Source organism: Balaenoptera physalus (assembly GCF_965194825.1).
Source record: "Balaenoptera physalus genome assembly, chromosome: 18".
In the NCBI taxonomy this organism is placed as follows: Eukaryota; Metazoa; Chordata; class Mammalia; order Artiodactyla; family Balaenopteridae; genus Balaenoptera; species Balaenoptera physalus.
In genome coordinates, this window is record NC_138899.1 from 79,312,873 (window position 1) to 79,328,686 (window position 15,814).

The 15,814-nt window shown below is 42.2% G+C and overlaps 1 protein-coding gene across 10 annotated transcripts in view; it reads left to right on the forward strand.

Moving 5' to 3' along the window:
* Window positions 1-15,814, forward strand: part of SACS (sacsin molecular chaperone) — a 79,225-nt gene that overhangs the window by 41,543 nt on the left and 21,868 nt on the right. For 8 of the 10 annotated variants that reach the window (XM_082435058.1, XM_082435059.1, XM_082435051.1 and 5 more), the window contains 6 exons: window positions 4,575-4,662; window positions 5,559-5,644; window positions 8,113-8,224; window positions 11,365-11,511; window positions 13,574-15,065; window positions 15,682-15,773. In XM_082435058.1, coding sequence (XP_082291184.1) covers window positions 4,575-4,662; window positions 5,559-5,644; window positions 8,113-8,224; window positions 11,365-11,511; window positions 13,574-15,065; window positions 15,682-15,773 — 2,017 coding nt within the window. Of the gene's footprint in view, window positions 1-4,574; window positions 4,663-5,558; window positions 5,645-8,112; window positions 8,225-11,364; window positions 11,512-13,573; window positions 15,066-15,430; window positions 15,586-15,681; window positions 15,774-15,814 lie in introns of those variants that run through there. The other 2 variants (XR_014256184.1, XM_082435057.1) reach the window with 2 other exon arrangements.

Genomic DNA, 15,814 nt, shown 5'->3' on the forward strand with positions numbered 1-15,814 from the left:
GTGTCTGCCCCAGTCTCTTGACCTTCCTGTGTACCCTCCCGGGTCCTATACCTACTTCTTTGGTTGCTCCTCTGGTTCTCCTTTGTCATCTTATCCCCTAGATGTGCTCAGAGCCAAAGAGTCAGTTGGGGCTCTGTCTTGCTATTGGAAAGGTTTCTGGAGGTGTCTCTGCAAAGCACTGCTGAGGGATGGCGGACGCGGGCGTGGTGTGCAACGTGTTTCGGATTGAGCGGGTGGGCGGTGGGGAGTCTAGTTAGGAAGCTTGTGCTAGTACGAGGGGTGAGCTTCCAGACTTCGATCGTGGAGCTGAAACTGAGAGGAAAGGATGCACAGAGGGCTTTGTAAAAGACAAAATTATGGTGGTTTGGTACCGGATGGGGGTGTGTATTTGTGCAGACCGAGGGAGGGGTGGTGGCGGTGGTGGATGTAGAATAAGGGAGGAGGCCCGGCCAAGGATGTTCACAGGCCTTGAGTCAGACCAGGAAAAGAACGCTCAGTTAGCAGAGATGAACAAGTTTGGGGGGATCCAAGTTTCAGTTCGCTTTTGCGTATGTTTGAGCTGGTGGCAGGATATAAGCATCTAGGAAAATGTGTGAAGAGGTAGATGACCTAGATCCTGTTCCTGTATTACCAGCGGATAACAGAGGCCAAGTTAAGTAACATGTTAGAATCTGTTTTCCTGTTTCTGGTAGGAATGGGATAAAATGAATTGTAACCAGTTCTGAGGTCTCTGCTGTGTAAGAGTCTAGGGCATGATCGTCAACAGGCAGCTGTGGATCTGGCACTGAAGCTCAAGGGATAGCGGTCGGGGCTGGGGACATGATTTTGGGAAGCAGCTTGCTCAGTGCGTTTCTCCTTCTGCACCTTGGTGAACTCACTGGGAATATGATTAACATTTGCTGAGCACTTAACTACGCTCCACACACTGTTCTGCTGGGGACTTTGCGTGTATCATCTCATGTACTACTCAGAACAGCCAGCCTCAGGAGATGGTTGTGACTAGTCCATTTTGCAGAAGAGCAAAGCTAAGATTCAGAGAGATAAAGTATCAAGTCAGGATTTGAACCCACATCTGTCTGATTCCAAAGTCTATGGACTTTTGACTATTCCACATCAGAGAGAACCTGTCAGGCTGTCAATTGGGAATAAGTAAAAGTTAAATGTAAAGTTCTTTAAAACAAAGAAGAGCTTAAACCATTAAAAGTGAACTTTGAACTCAAGGATGGAGCTCTCCTAGAAAACAGTCAGAGGGCACAGTTCTCTCCTGATGCAGAGGACGGGCTGTGACTTCTACGGAACTGGTGACCTTAGTGATGCTAACGCATGTCATCAAGAAGGGTCTCCTTTTTATAAGCGAATCTTTCACAGAGGTGGTTTCTCTCCCTTTTTATTCAGTGCTGCTCAGACCCTCTTAGATTTGAATCATTGGTGAGACTTCTGCATATTTTCAGGGTAAGCAGAAACAAAAGCTGCTGACACCTCGGTGTCACTCGCTGGTTCTGGTTGGTTTTGGACTTAGCGTTGGGCACTTACTTGGTCCTCAGTCTTTCCAGGTCACCTACCATCCTCTTCTCCTTGTCTCTCTTGCTTTTCCTGGTCTGGAAGAGGAATCTGTAAGTTCTTCTTCCTGTCCTGTGAAGAGAGTGAAGCTGTTCGTTAGAGCTGCATATCTTCCTGACCCTTTCTCCTCGAGCCAAATGTGTTTGAGCCTCAAACCCGGAGGTTTGAAGTATTGCTTACCTTTCCTGTCTTTTAGTTGATCGGAAACGTCCTGCCTATCAGCTCTTGAATCTTGAGAACCTCCTTGTGTTCTTGACAGCTGAACAGAGGGAAAAGTGTTGGGAGATCCAGATTGCAGTTCATATTATACTATTTGCTTCACAATTTGGAGAGAGTTATTGTTTCCTAGTAAATGAAAGTGAGCGTCTCTGAGGTCCTCAAGGGAGGCTTAGGCTGGCCTGAACAGAGACCTGGAGTTCAAAGTATTTTGTCATCATTCTGTTTGAAACAAAATATGAAGACTGAAATGGACAACTTTTAAGGTTTCATTGCCTCTAGAGATGAACACGACCAATGTCCCTTTGCTTGGTTGAATGATTTAGGGTCCAAGGAGAGAGGCCCAAGCAGAACTCCCAAGTCTTGGCAGGCTCAGGGGGAGAAAGCAGGTAGCACTGTTGAGGTTATCTCTGCTGCTTGATTTCTCTTTGGGAGAATCACCGCCTTGATATGGGCCACTGATTACAATCTACCAAAAGCTTTCAGTGTCAGACTCACACAGCAGTTAGGTGTGTTTTCTTCATTTTCAAGTCCTCTTTAAGACCTGGAGACATCTTCCTGTATTACAGATTTCCTTCCTTCCTCCCTTTCTGCTGTTTTTCTTTAAAAGTACCTTAGCTAACTGAATTGGACTACTAATCCTTGGCTTATGCATAGCTCTCTTTTAGTAATCAATTAATTAGTTAATTAATAGTAGAATGAACAACCTTGATGACATCATCCAACTGGAGAACTAGAATGCTGTTGACGGTTTCCTTTCCCTCTGTTCTTTTCTTCCCCAGCCTGTATGCCTGTCTCTTTTGCCTTACCTCTTTGTGTGTTTTATTCTGGTGCCTTTTTATAGTTGTTTCATCATAAGTGTGTGTGTGTGTGTGTGTGTGTGTGTGTGTGCGTGTGTGTGTGTGGATACCTGTGTTTGTATGTGTGTGTATAAGCTAAACAATATACTGTTTACTTTTAGTTGTTTATGAACTTTACAAGAAGCTTATTATGCTATATGTAGCAACTTGGATTTAGCTTTTTTCACTCAATATTATGTTATGAATATTCACCCCAATTTATGTACAGTTTAGTTAAGTCATTTTCATTGCTGTATAATATTCCACTGTATGAATATGTCATAGGATTTGGGTTGTTTCTGAATTTTTGTTGTTAACAACAGTACTGTTGTGATTATCTTTCTCCATATTTCCTGTGCACAGAGGTTTTTTTTACAGGCTTGCCTTAAGATTCAGTGGGAACATGTATATGAAAGTGCTTTATAAACTGGGAGCTGTAACAACTGTTAACAACCGTGTTCAGATTTGTATTTTAGAAATGGGGACTAGAATGAAGATGATGTACAGAAAGTAAGGAGACCAGATGGGAGATGGTTATAAAAATCCAACAGAAGTTGAGAGTCTGAACAATTGGAAGTGGAGAAGACCGAGTTAGATGTGAGAGGAACTGGGAATGGACACGCTGGTGCCACTGTCGGTGGAGGAGGGCCGCTGAAGCCGCCTTTTGGCAGGCCGAGCTCTGGGAGCCTGGAGGGCAGCCGGGTGAGGTGGGGGGTGGACGATGGAGATGGTGGAGTCGTGGTATGGAGAGCACTGTCCTTCAGCACCTGTCCCCCCTGTCAAGGAAGAGTCAGTGACAGAGGTGGTTCTCACCTCTTCCACCAGAGGTGAGAGCTGGGGTAGTGTTTGCAGACTGTTGCCTGTGAGTCACTCCTCGGTAACGCGAGTGGGCTGCTGGGGAGAAGTGGATCTGGCAGTTTTTCAGAAAAGCCGTCCATCAGCTGCCCCTGTGGGTCATGATCACACTTGTACCCTGCCTTTGTGGGAAACAGAGCAGTCACCGAAAGGAAGACGAATACTGAGGCATTTCTCAGGGAAGCCAGTTGGGGAAATCGTAGACCAAAGCAGCTCCAGAGGCTGGAGTCCTCACTTGTCTCTGCCTTTCACATCATAGCTTTTCTATAACAGCGTCTGTAAGCAGTTCACCAAAGTGTATTTCTAGGAACAGTATCTTACAAGGTGCTCTTCAAAATAAATGAAAAAAAGATTACTGCTAAGATTTGTGAAATACCACATAGTATAATCCTTTGAAAGAAGGTTACCATAATATTAATATGTTGAATGCCCTAAAAACCAAATTATTCCAACAAATTAAAGCTTTTTTTTTTTTTTTTTTTGGTCCTCTAATATCTGTCGAATCCCATGGAGCTCTGTTCTGAGTAATACTCTCTGGAAATGCTGATCAAAATAATGATTTTGTTTATGTTGATAATCTTGATTCACCATAAAATTTTAAAAATTATTTTAAAGCAGAATCTGTATATCTTTATCTATTTGTAATTATTTAAGGAAAAAGCATTTACATTTTTAACTAAAATTTTTGACTAAATTTTTGTTCTTTGGAATATTCACTTCTCCAGAACAACTTATTTCCTTATATGAACACTTAACAAACAATATTTCTTTTTTTTATTATGCATATACATAAATCTACTCTTTTTTAGATTCTTTTCCCATATAGGCCATTATAGAGTATTGAGTAGAGTTCCCTGTGCTATACAGTAGGTCTTTATTAATTATCTATTTTATATATAGTAGTGTGTACGTGTCAATCCCAATCTCCCAACTTATCCCTCCCCCGTTTCCCCCCTGGTAATCATAGGTTTGTTTTCTACATCTGTGACTCTATTTCTGTTTTGTAAAACAAACATTTCTTAGGTGAAAAAAAATGAGGTAAAGTTTTGAACTTGCAGAATTAAGAACTATATTGCTTTTCATAATTTTATTTTCTTTTTTCAGTTATCTGACTGGATCAGGATTGGAGATCTGACTTCCCAAAATTGTCATCTTTTTGTAAACCTTCAATCAAAAGGCTTAAAAGGGGGAGGTATAACATTGACTTTACCAGGAGTAAATTCCATTTTTAGTCGCATAAAGATTATGTTTTAAAAATAAAAAGAATGTACATAACGTTTGGATGTGATGAGGGGATGTCAGGGCCAGAGGAACACAGGTGTGGGTGGAGCCAGTGAGCTGTAAGGGTGCATGGGTGGAGTAGTCTGCGGGCAGGGTCCTGTGGATGCTTGGTCGTGGTGGGTAGTTGTACTAAAATGATGCAGATAAATTCATAGTGATGATTCTGTCTTAAGCACAGATTTCTTTTTTACTTATAAACAGATGTATTTTTATTCTGTGCATCTGAGAAATTATTTCCCTTCCCCCATGCTCCCTACGCTTTGCTGTCACCTGTCCGAAGGTGACCTGGTTGGTCAGTTCTGAGAATCTCCAGTTTAGGAGAGACTTAGGGTGTTTGAACTGGGCAGCCATTGAGACATTGTGCCGTATTTCAAAACACTCAGGACATTGGTTGAGTTTGCGACTACTAAGGATGTCATAACAGGCACCACAATCTCTGGCTTATTACTTAGTGGCAAAGCACCCACAAAATAGCGCCATTTATTTCATTTGCTTTGGAAAATAGCAACACCCCGCCATGCTCTTTATTTTTGAATTAATAACCTTATGTGACATTTGGTATATGTTTGAACATTTTTTAAAAACCTAATTTGTAGTTTAATTAAAAATCTTGAGATTTGATAAAATTGAATCTGCTTTGCTTTGTACTGAATCTGTTTAGTCAGGTAGCCCTCGTACCAGAGGGCTGCAGTGAAGTGTGTGAAGTCAGAACTTGCACAACTTCATTGTGTCTCAGAACCAAATAACACGTTGATAATAGGCCAGAGGACTGGACTTTCTTCTAAAGTGTTTTACACGTGTTCTCAGGTCGATTTGGTCAAACAACTCCCCCACTTGTTGATTTCCTCAAGGACATTTTAAGAAGATATCCAGAAGGAGGACAGATTCTTAAGGTGAGGTATGGGTGTGTGCATGTGTGCATTTACACTGATAAAAATGAGACGGAATAGTATTACTTACAAGTCCTGTTAGTATTTACGTTTTAGAATTTTGTCTAGATTTGAATGGCTGTGTCTGTTTCCCTCTGCACCTGCAGTGTATACTCTGGATGGGATGGCTTGAGATGCAGTCCATGTAAATACGTGAGGTTTCAGAGGCAAAGGAACCCCCTAAGATGCAGTGTGCTGTAGTCATGCAGTGTTGCTCTAGGAACATTTATTTGGTAATTTTATGTAATTATGTAGTGTAATTTTATGAATTTTATGTAAAACATTGTGCAGGGGCATTACAAACCAACCAGCCGACCAAATAAAATAAGACAAAACCCACATTCAGAGGCCATGAACCCATGCCTGTTTGACTCCCCTAGATTTAGAAGTTTGCTTTTTGGGAGAGTTTATTTAAAAGGATAATTGTTTTAGTTAAGTATTTCTATTTACAATATATTCTTTTAGTTTGAATACACTCATTAAAAAAACAAACTGAACAATCATAAAAGAATGCAAATAGAAGATACTGCAAAAGTTAGATTTTGTGTTTAAGCTTAATAAGAAACTTCCTTAATTAAGTATAAAAATAGATCAATTATTATGCATTTTCCTCTAATTATTTAGTTGTTATTGTGTTCAATATCTTAGCTCTTATTATATTTTCTAGTTTAGATGGTAAAATTTTAGAGAATAAGCACTAGGTCAGTTTAGCTTACCTTAAGTATTAGTCATACTCAGGCAGGCGCTGACTGAGGAGTGCTGTACCCTAGGGAGTTTACTAATGATGAGGCACTGGGGCAGTTTAAGTCCATCTTTGAGAGCAGGCACCAGTGGCCCACAGAAGGCTAATTTGAAAGCCATTTTTATATTGAGATACTAGGAAAGTGAAGGTGGGAAGAGTGTCATTATTGGGTTATGGGGGTAGAGAGAGGTGAACAGAATAAATTTAAGATAGGATTTAGTAGGGCCTCATCAATTCAAAAATGAGTGGTAGAGATCCTGTTGGCAAACAAGGCAGTGGTCGTGAGCGAGGTCTTTGAACATTCTTAGGGTTAGCAAGCGCTGATGTGTAGTCCTTCCGCTTTGCTTATTGTGTGGATTTGTGTGCCAGACAACTCAGTATGATTTTTGTCCCTTGGCTATTTTAGTAGAATTCTACCATTTTAGATGTAATAGGAATCTTAGAATTACCTAGACTTAGGCCACCACCTTGTGTGATGTTTGCTGAAATAGATCCAGAGAAATTTTAGTGACTAGCTCAAGATCTTATGCAAATGGGCACATTTATTGCCTCTTCTTCTCAGAATCAGTTTGAAAGAGATCCCCTGAGAAGAAGGGCCCCATCGTATTTTTTGTTCAACTTGAGACTGATAGTTGGAATCTGGGACTTGGGATGTTATCTTGTTTTCTTCATCTCTGTTGCCTAAAATACACATAAGTCTCAAGTAGCCATCCAGATGAAAGCAAGATCCAGCCTCTAAAGTGCTATCATTCTGTAAGTTAAACTTGCATTTTGCTACCTATTTAACTTTTATTTCTACCTTTAATATTATTTTATATTATACCCTAATGTAAATAAGATTGCTAATTTTTAGGGATTCTACTAGACTAAATAGGGTGGGAGTGGGTCTTAAAAATCCCATGAGAAATAGGAAGTTGTGTAAACAGGAAGACTTTGTAGCTGATGAGGAGGTAGATAAAGGCGTGGTCACGTGTTCGTGTTTGGGGTTGAACGGCATGTGGGATAAGTGTCCCCAGCCTTCTGGTGTGCACGGGGTGAACTAACCACCCACCTGATGTCACAACCAGCTCTCATTTGCACACTGTTCCCGCACTCAGTCTGATGCTTATCTTGTTGCATGCAGGCGGTGTGCTGTGTCACCCGCTCTGATGAAGGCTTTGCTGTCGGCATGGCTGTAGTATCAGTGTACGCCCTCTGCAGTTCCTGCCCATCCCTGCCACCCCCACCCCCGTTAGTGATTCCAGGGTGCTGGGAAAGTAAAAAATAGTGCCCCCCAAAGTTAGAGGTTCATGAGTGTGCTAATACAGGGTGGATTATTCTGTGTCTAAAGACCCATCCATTTAAAATATAACCCCTTGATTTGGTTTGGTCTAATTCAGAGCTCATCCAGGAGATTGTCACCTGTTCTTTACGTTAGACTACACTAGGTCGAATTCTACTAAAATATCCAAGGGAGAAAAATTATACTGAGTTGGCTGGCACACAGATCTACACAATGAGCAACGTGGAAGGACTACACATCAGCGCTTGCTAACTGTAAGAATGTACAAAGACCTCGCTCATGATGCAAATAGTGGGTTTCCTTTACTTATGTGTAATTACTTTTTAAATATTATAAGTAAATACAAAGATGGGCAGTAGATTACTGTTTTATTAAATATTATTATTTTTTGGTGTATTTCTTGACTAGGAATTAATTCAGAATGCAGAAGATGCTGGGGCCACAGAAGTTAAATTTTTATATGATGAAACTCAGTATGGAACAGAGACTCTTTGGTCAAAAGATATGGCACAATATCAGGGTAAGAATCAATAATTAGTTACGGACAAGTTTTATTTTATGTACTAACAGGTGAGTTTTAGTGATTTACAATTCAGTGTTTAACGAACAGTCAAGTTACCACCTGTCCTTCACTTCTTGGCGTATTTAACTCCAAGAGATGTTTTTCTCTGCTTTTTGTGGGCAGATGTCTCTGCTAGTTGGTATTTTTACAGAGTGAAGAATAAAAATCTTGAAACTCAGAGTAATAAGCAATGTAAATACATAAACCTCTTATTCTGTTCAGTCAACTTGTGAGCATTTATATCATTAGCGAGACAAATAGAACACTTCTCTGCATTTGGAAAGAAGTTTGTGTATTACTTTGTGCTTTGAGAGTGCCCTTGAATTATTTTGAAGTAGGGTGAGAAGGAAGATTGAAGGAGAGAAGTGAGTAAGGAAAATGAAAGTAAAGACAGTAAGAAATGATAACCAACGTAAGGACTCCGAAGTCCTGCGCTTTGAAGTGCTGTGTTGAAAAGAATATGCATAACTTTTAGTGCAGCTTTAAAGTCAGTAGGGTGATTGTGAATGACTGTGTGTGGTAGAAAGTCATTGAAAAAAGGGAGGATCAGTTCAGACTCTCCTGGACATATTTTTAAGGGGATGTAAGTCATATATATATTTTTTTTTTTTTAAAAAAGACCACTCTTTATTTATTTATTTATTTTTAAACTTTTGGGTTTTATTTATTTATTTATTTATGGCTGTGTTGGGTCTTCATTTCTGTGCGAGGGCTTTCTCTAGTTGCAGCAAGTGGGGGCCACTCTTCATCGCGGTGCACGGGCCTCTCATTATCACGGCCTCTCTTGTTGCGGGGCACAGGCTCCAGACGCTCAAGCTCAGTAATTGTGGCTCACGGGCCTAGTTGCTCCGCGGCATGTGGGATCTTCCCAGACCAGGGCTCGAACCCGTGTCCCCTGCATTGGCAGGCAGATTCTCAACCACTGCGCCACCAGGGAAGTCCAGTCATATATTTTTTAAAAGAGGTTTCATGATTTAGGAGGGTAATCAACATTACTGTTAAATGTCTAAATACTAAATATTTAGCGTTTATGATATATTTATTATAGAAATAAATAAATATATTTATTCTTAGGTCATATTTGTGATATGGAAGTTGCATTTTTAAAATTCTATAAGGAGTTGGGATGAGACGTAGTATGTCAGGAGGTTTTCATTCTAGCCCTGACGCCTGCCCCCTTCATGATCTCGGGCAAGTCAGCTCACCCCCATCGTTCATTTGTTCGGTGAGAGGGTGAAACCAGTCAGGTTTCCTGGCTCTGAGAGCCTGTGACTTAATGTAATCATTGTCGAAAGATGCCCCGTGTAGATATGAGGGACTTTTGTCTGAATCCTGATCCTGCGCGGGGCTCCCCGGGGCCCACGTCCGTGGGGTGCTGGTGTGCCGAGTGTCAGTCAGGCCTGTGCCTCGTGCTTCCTGTGACTGAACGGGGCCCCGAGGTCGGCTGCCTGTCAGCCTCTCCCCGTGGAGTGGCGAGAACGCAGTCCGCCCCCAGTCACTGAGGGTTCAGGGAGCTCGTGTGTGTCATAGTGCTTTCTGTCTGGTGTCATCCTGATTGGGGGAGTGTCCTGTAGAACCGTATACGGGAAGAGGTCCTGGAAGTATTCTGCTTCACAATTCTCTCATGTCTAGGAGTTTTTCCTTCCAGCCCTGACTTCACCTCATTAGAAGAAAAAATTATGAAACAAGATTAATTAGCTGAGTTTATGCGTAAGCATACTTAGAGGCTCTTTAAAGTGATGCAGATTAGACAATTTTTTAAAACTTGCACATACAGAAGGAAGTGGACATGATCTTTGATCTCTTTAATTAACAAATGTTTGTTGAGGGCCCTCCATGCTTGTGGTGTTTGAGGGTCTTTCTCCCGCATTCAGACATGAGCGGTATCTTGGCTGGTGTCATCTTCTTGGGTCACAGTTTTTTCCCTTTACCGACACTTAGTGTTGTAGATGGGAACTCTTGAGTTCAACTTGTTTTTGTTTCTTTTTTATGTAATGAGATGACAAAAGACTCAGAATGTCAGATCCGATGCAGAAAACTCAGAGATCTTCCCCAGTTTCTCACTTTACTAAGGATTTCAAGGATGTGGTTAATTAAGAGGTACAAGTGAAGGAGTGTGGCGAAATCTGGGGCTCCCCCAGGCCCTTTCCTGCTGTGTCCGAGGACACCCTGTGGCCTGGGTTTAGCAGAGGCGGCCTCCACGTGCTTGTCCTTCCTACAAAAGCCTCGCGGTCTTGGCCTTTTCATATCCCCACTTTGACTATTTTCCAAATAGCAGTCACGCCATTTTTGTAAAGCAAACTGTGGCCAGCATCCCCATATCTGTGCTTGAATTCATAGACGCGTGAGAAGGGTTATTTATTTATTTATTTATTTAAGGAACACTATTTATTTATTTATTTATTTTGGCTGTGTTGGGTCTTCGTTTCTGTGTGAGGTCTTTCTCTAGTTGCGGCAAGCCGGGGCCACTCTTAATCGCGGTGCGCGGGCCTCTCACTGTCGCGGCCTGTCTTGTTGCGGAGCACAAGCTCCAGATGCGCAGGCTCAGTAGTTGTGGCTCACGGGCCTAGTTGCTCCGCGGCATGTGGGATCTTCCCAGACCAGGGCTCAAACCTGTGTCCCCTGCATTGGCAGGCAGATTCTCAACCACTGCGCCACCAGGGGGAAGCCCGAGAAGGGTTATTTTTCACCCTATGAAATAATATATTAACAAGGTTTCTTTGGTCTTCTTATACATTTATAGGTAATTCCATTCACAAAAATAAATATTCTATTTAGGAACAAATTTAAAAGTAGTACACTGTGATTAATTTTCTTCTTTGCCCTGTGTTTTGAGTATCTAAGTACCATAAGTTTTCCTTTTTGGATTTTTGGTCAACAATACTATATTTCCTCTGCTGGTAATTTTTACCATTAATTTGTAATTTCTGTTTTTAATGTGAAAGCAACCAAACTGTAATGCTGGATCAGTCACTCCATTCAGTTCTTTCCATCTTCCCATCAAATAAGCAATGTTATGTAGAGGAAGTTATTGTGAGAGAAGTGATCACCCAGGCTCCCTTCTTTCTCAACACGTGCGTGTGCCTCCTGATGCCCAGGGCCCGCCCTCTACGTGCACAACAACGCGGTGTTCACCCCGGAGGACTGGCACGGCATTCAGGAAATAGCACGCAGCAGGAAGAAGGACGACCCTCTGAAGGTTGGAAGATTCGGAATTGGGTTTAATTCTGTCTATCATATAACAGGTATGTATGGTGTTTGGCTTTTCAGTCTTGAGACTGACAATTACTTTAGCCTATATTTTGTACTTTATTGGGTTAACTTCAGAGATGATACTGTTTAAAAGGCATTTTTCCCGAATTCTTGTCAGTGGCAAGAAGTATATCAATGAAATATCAGTGCGTCTTGTGTTTTCTCAAGTTACCATGGTAACTATACCAAATCTTCATCATGTGATGCAAAAGTTAATGCCATCATTTCCGGTGGAATCAGTGTAGTATATTAAGTCATTTTATGTGAGGTTTGAGATTTTACGTGAGCTGTTGAAAGCCTACACAAAATTGTTACTCTAAAAACTTTTACACTGCAAATCTTTAAGAGTCAGGCAAACCGATTTTCTTGTACACAGGTTTAAATAACAGGAAGAAGAAAGGATAATATCCAGTGGTATTGAATCACTGACAAGGAGAGGACCTTTGAAATGACTCTGGCTTCTCACTTTCCTCATAAAAATTTTACTCTCTTTAAATTTATGAGTATTTTAACCATTACTTTGAAATCATGCTTGGAATCTAGAAAGAATATGAGGTTTCTGATTCATGGTTGTAGTAGGAAATACTTGAAACTCTTAGGGTAGACACCTCTAAGGGTATATGGCTGTTTTTCCAGAATCAGAGCTCTTAGTATTTACTGTAGTTTTGTGATAAAACTTTTTTATGAAATTAGCACTTGTTATCGTTTGAGTTTGAAACCGTTTGTGCATTTTGAACTTGCAGGAGAAGGAGGGTTGAGCTGGCAGAGCTGTAGCTGTAGCTAGAGTGGCATATAATTTATTGCCCAAACTGGGACACTGCTGAGAGTGAAAGAGGTGGTATTATTCTCAGACACTGGCCTGAATTGGGACTGCCCTGGGCAAGTGGGATATAGGGTCACCATCACTATGGCCCACTTTTATTTACTAAGCCTATTTTTTAAATTGCATTTACATTATTACAATATATTGTATGATATTGTGTTAAGTAATATTAGTTATGTGTTATATAATAACACTGATGAAATCATAATATTATATAACAATTATACAAATATTAATATTCATGTGTTCAACTATTTGTGAGTTACTCCTCACATCTGTGTCATGTAGTAGTTTTTAAATTTTATGGGGGCACACACGTGAGTTGCATAAGCATGGAGCCAGTTGTACAGGAGTGAATTGTTTAGAGATTCCCCTGATGGCCAGCATCTGCTCTCACTGTGGATTTGTTCGCTGTCGGAGAATGAGCACATTTATGTGGGACAGTGTTACCCGGGGTGCTGTTCTCTAATCTGAGGATTTGCGAAGTTCTTGAGTCCTGCTTTACAACCATCAGGAGCCTCCCTGACATAGTTTCAATAGTGGGAGTGGAACAGGGAGTGTGGACTAGGGGGCCGTGGACCGGCGTTGCTGGTGGACGTGGTGGCTGGGCCGGTGGATGTAACATCTCCTACTTAAAATACCCGAGAGCTTAGGAGTCGGCGGTTGTGACACCTGAGGCTGTGGTCAGTGACCATGCGTATTACAGGTGGACCTCACGGAGTTGTGTCTTGTGTGAAGGTTAGGCCCTCAAGTCACTGCCCATTTCACACTCGCTCCAGGGCACGGTGCTTGCAGATCATCTGTGTTGTTCTTTCTCTTCCCTCTTTTCTCAGAGAATCTGTGGTTGAGGTTTTATTTTGAGCATAGGCTGCAACTCTCTTCTGTTTGATTGGGTTCACTAGGCTATGGGGAGAGTGTAAATATCCAAATTCTCTTTACGTATTTTAATAGTTTAATAAGTGTTTGAAGATATATCTTAGGTTTTCACAACAATCATGTAAAGTCTCTCAATGCCTGGTACTTTTTGGATCAAAAGAGAAACCATTTTTTGTGCTCAAAGAATTATATTTCGAAAGCTAGAATTAGTTTGTGTTTAGATAAATCTGTTTAGAGTCATCTTGTGGCTCATGCTTTTTCATGTGTAATATATGATAGTAACTATCTATTGTAGTTGTACTTATAATTGTCCTTTAAATTTCAGAGTTGATCATGACTTGAATTTTCCTTTACAGATGTTCCTTGTATCTTTAGTGGTGATCAGATTGGGATGTTAGATCCTCATCAGACACTTTTTGGTCCACATGAATCAGGCCAATGTTGGAATCTCAAAGATGACAGCAAGGAAATTAGCGAACTTTCAGACCAGTTTGCACCATTTATTGGCATCTTTGGAAGCACCAAGGAGACGTTTATAAATGGCAGTTTTCCAGGAACATTTTTCCGTTTCCCGCTTCGGCTCCAGCCCTCCCAGCTTAGTAGTAACCTCTACAATAAGCAGAAGGTTCTCGAGTTGTTTGAGTCTTTCAGGGCAGATGCAGACACGGTGCTGCTCTTTCTGAAAAGCGTGCAGGACATCTCCTTACTTGTCCGCGAGGCCGATGGAACAGAGAAGCTGGTCTTCAGAGTGAGTGCTAGTGAGAGTGCAGCCCTGACACAGGAGCGGCCGGATTCTATAAAGATCCTGGGAGCCGCCATCAGAAACTATTGTGAGAAGATTCCCAGCAACAGCATAACCTGTGTCACGTACCCTATAAATATAGTTTTAGAAGATGAGAGTGCCAGGGGTGCACAGAAAACGTCTTGGCTGGTGTGTAACGGCGTGGGCGGGCGAGGGATTAGTAGTAGGCTCGATGCATTGGCTGATGAGTTGAAGTTCGTCCCCGTCATTGGAATAGCCACGCTGCTGTCAAGCAGAGCTGAGGAGGAGGGAGGAGCAGCGTCCGCGTTCTCAGGGAAAGCCTTCTGCTTCCTTCCTTTACCGCCTGGCGAGGAAAGCAAAACAGGCCTCCCAGTTCACATCAGTGGCTTCTTTGGCCTGACGGACAATCGCAGGAGCATCAAATGGAGAGAGCTGGACCAGTGGAGGGACCCGGCCGCCTTGTGGAATGAGTTTCTCGTCCTGAACGTCGTCCCTAGAGCCTACGCCACTTTGATCTTAGACTGCATAGAACGTCTGCAGGCGGGAAGGAGCCCCGACCTGCCCCTGTCGGTGGACGTCATCTACAAGCTGTGGCCCGACGTCAAGCGGGTCACGGCGCACTGGCAGCCCGTGTTGGAGGCTCTGTTTCACGAGCTGTTGCAGCACGCAGTCCTGTATTCCCTCAGCGGCCACTGGGTCCCCTTGGAGCAGGCGTGCTTCTCGGAACTGGACGAGAGTCTGGATTGCACCAGGTCCGTGCTCAGCTATCTCCAGAGCTCAGGGAAGCAGGTCGTCAGGGTCCCGGCCCACGTGGCCGCCGCCGTTCAGCTCGCGGCGTCCGGCGTGAGGCCCGTGAGGAAGGTGACGCCCGCGTGGACCCGGCAGGTGCTGCGGAAGGCAGCCCACCTGGGCGGTACCAGCGCCGCCGAGAAGCTGCAGCTGCTAGAGTTCGTGCTCTCCGACCAGGCCTACGGCGAGCTGCTGGGGCTGGAGCTGCTGCCCCTACAGAACGGAAGTTTCGTCCCCTTCTCCTCGTCTGTGTCCGATCAAGATGTGGTTTATATAAGCTCAGAAAGCTATCCCAGGTATGCGCGGACCCCACCTTCTGCCCCTGCCCGCACCTCCAGGTGGCTGCTGTGAAATTCATCAGCTGTCAGTGTGGATGTTACCTTAGGGTGACTTTTGCAGAGCTGCTTTGTTAAAATAGGAAAGGATACATTTTTACATTCTAAGGTGAAAGGCATCCAGATGTTTACCAGTTAAAGAGCGGGTCCAAGCAGTTGTTTTTCTTGGAAATTCCAATAACAGAACACAGAAAAGAATGTTTATAAAGAACTAATAATAACTACAGTTAGTCAAAAGTGAATTATTTTGATGAAGTTAATTTAAATTAATTAAAATACTATACTAAGTAATTCTTTATAACTCAGGGTGTGTATTGACATTTCAGAAAATAAAATGAATTTTATTCTAAGAAGTTTAGACAATTTCTGGATTTGGATATGGTGCATGATGTCCTCATGTTTTAAAGCGAAGCCTGGATAATACTTGATCAAAAAGTATTGCAGTGTGATTAGATGTGTGCCTTATAATTGATGTAAAATAGTAAGTACATTTAACTGGCTTGAAATTTTATGATTGAATTTCTGTATCTTAGAATTGTTAGAAGATTAAAATTGCTGTGTTTCTTTCACTTTTTAGGTCCCTTTTCCCAGGTCTTGAAGGAAGATTTATTTTGGATAACTTGAAGCCTCACCTTCTGGCTGCTTTAAAGGAAGCTGCCCAAACCCGAGGTATTATAGCTGTTGAGTTGTTGTTGTTTTTTTTAATGTAT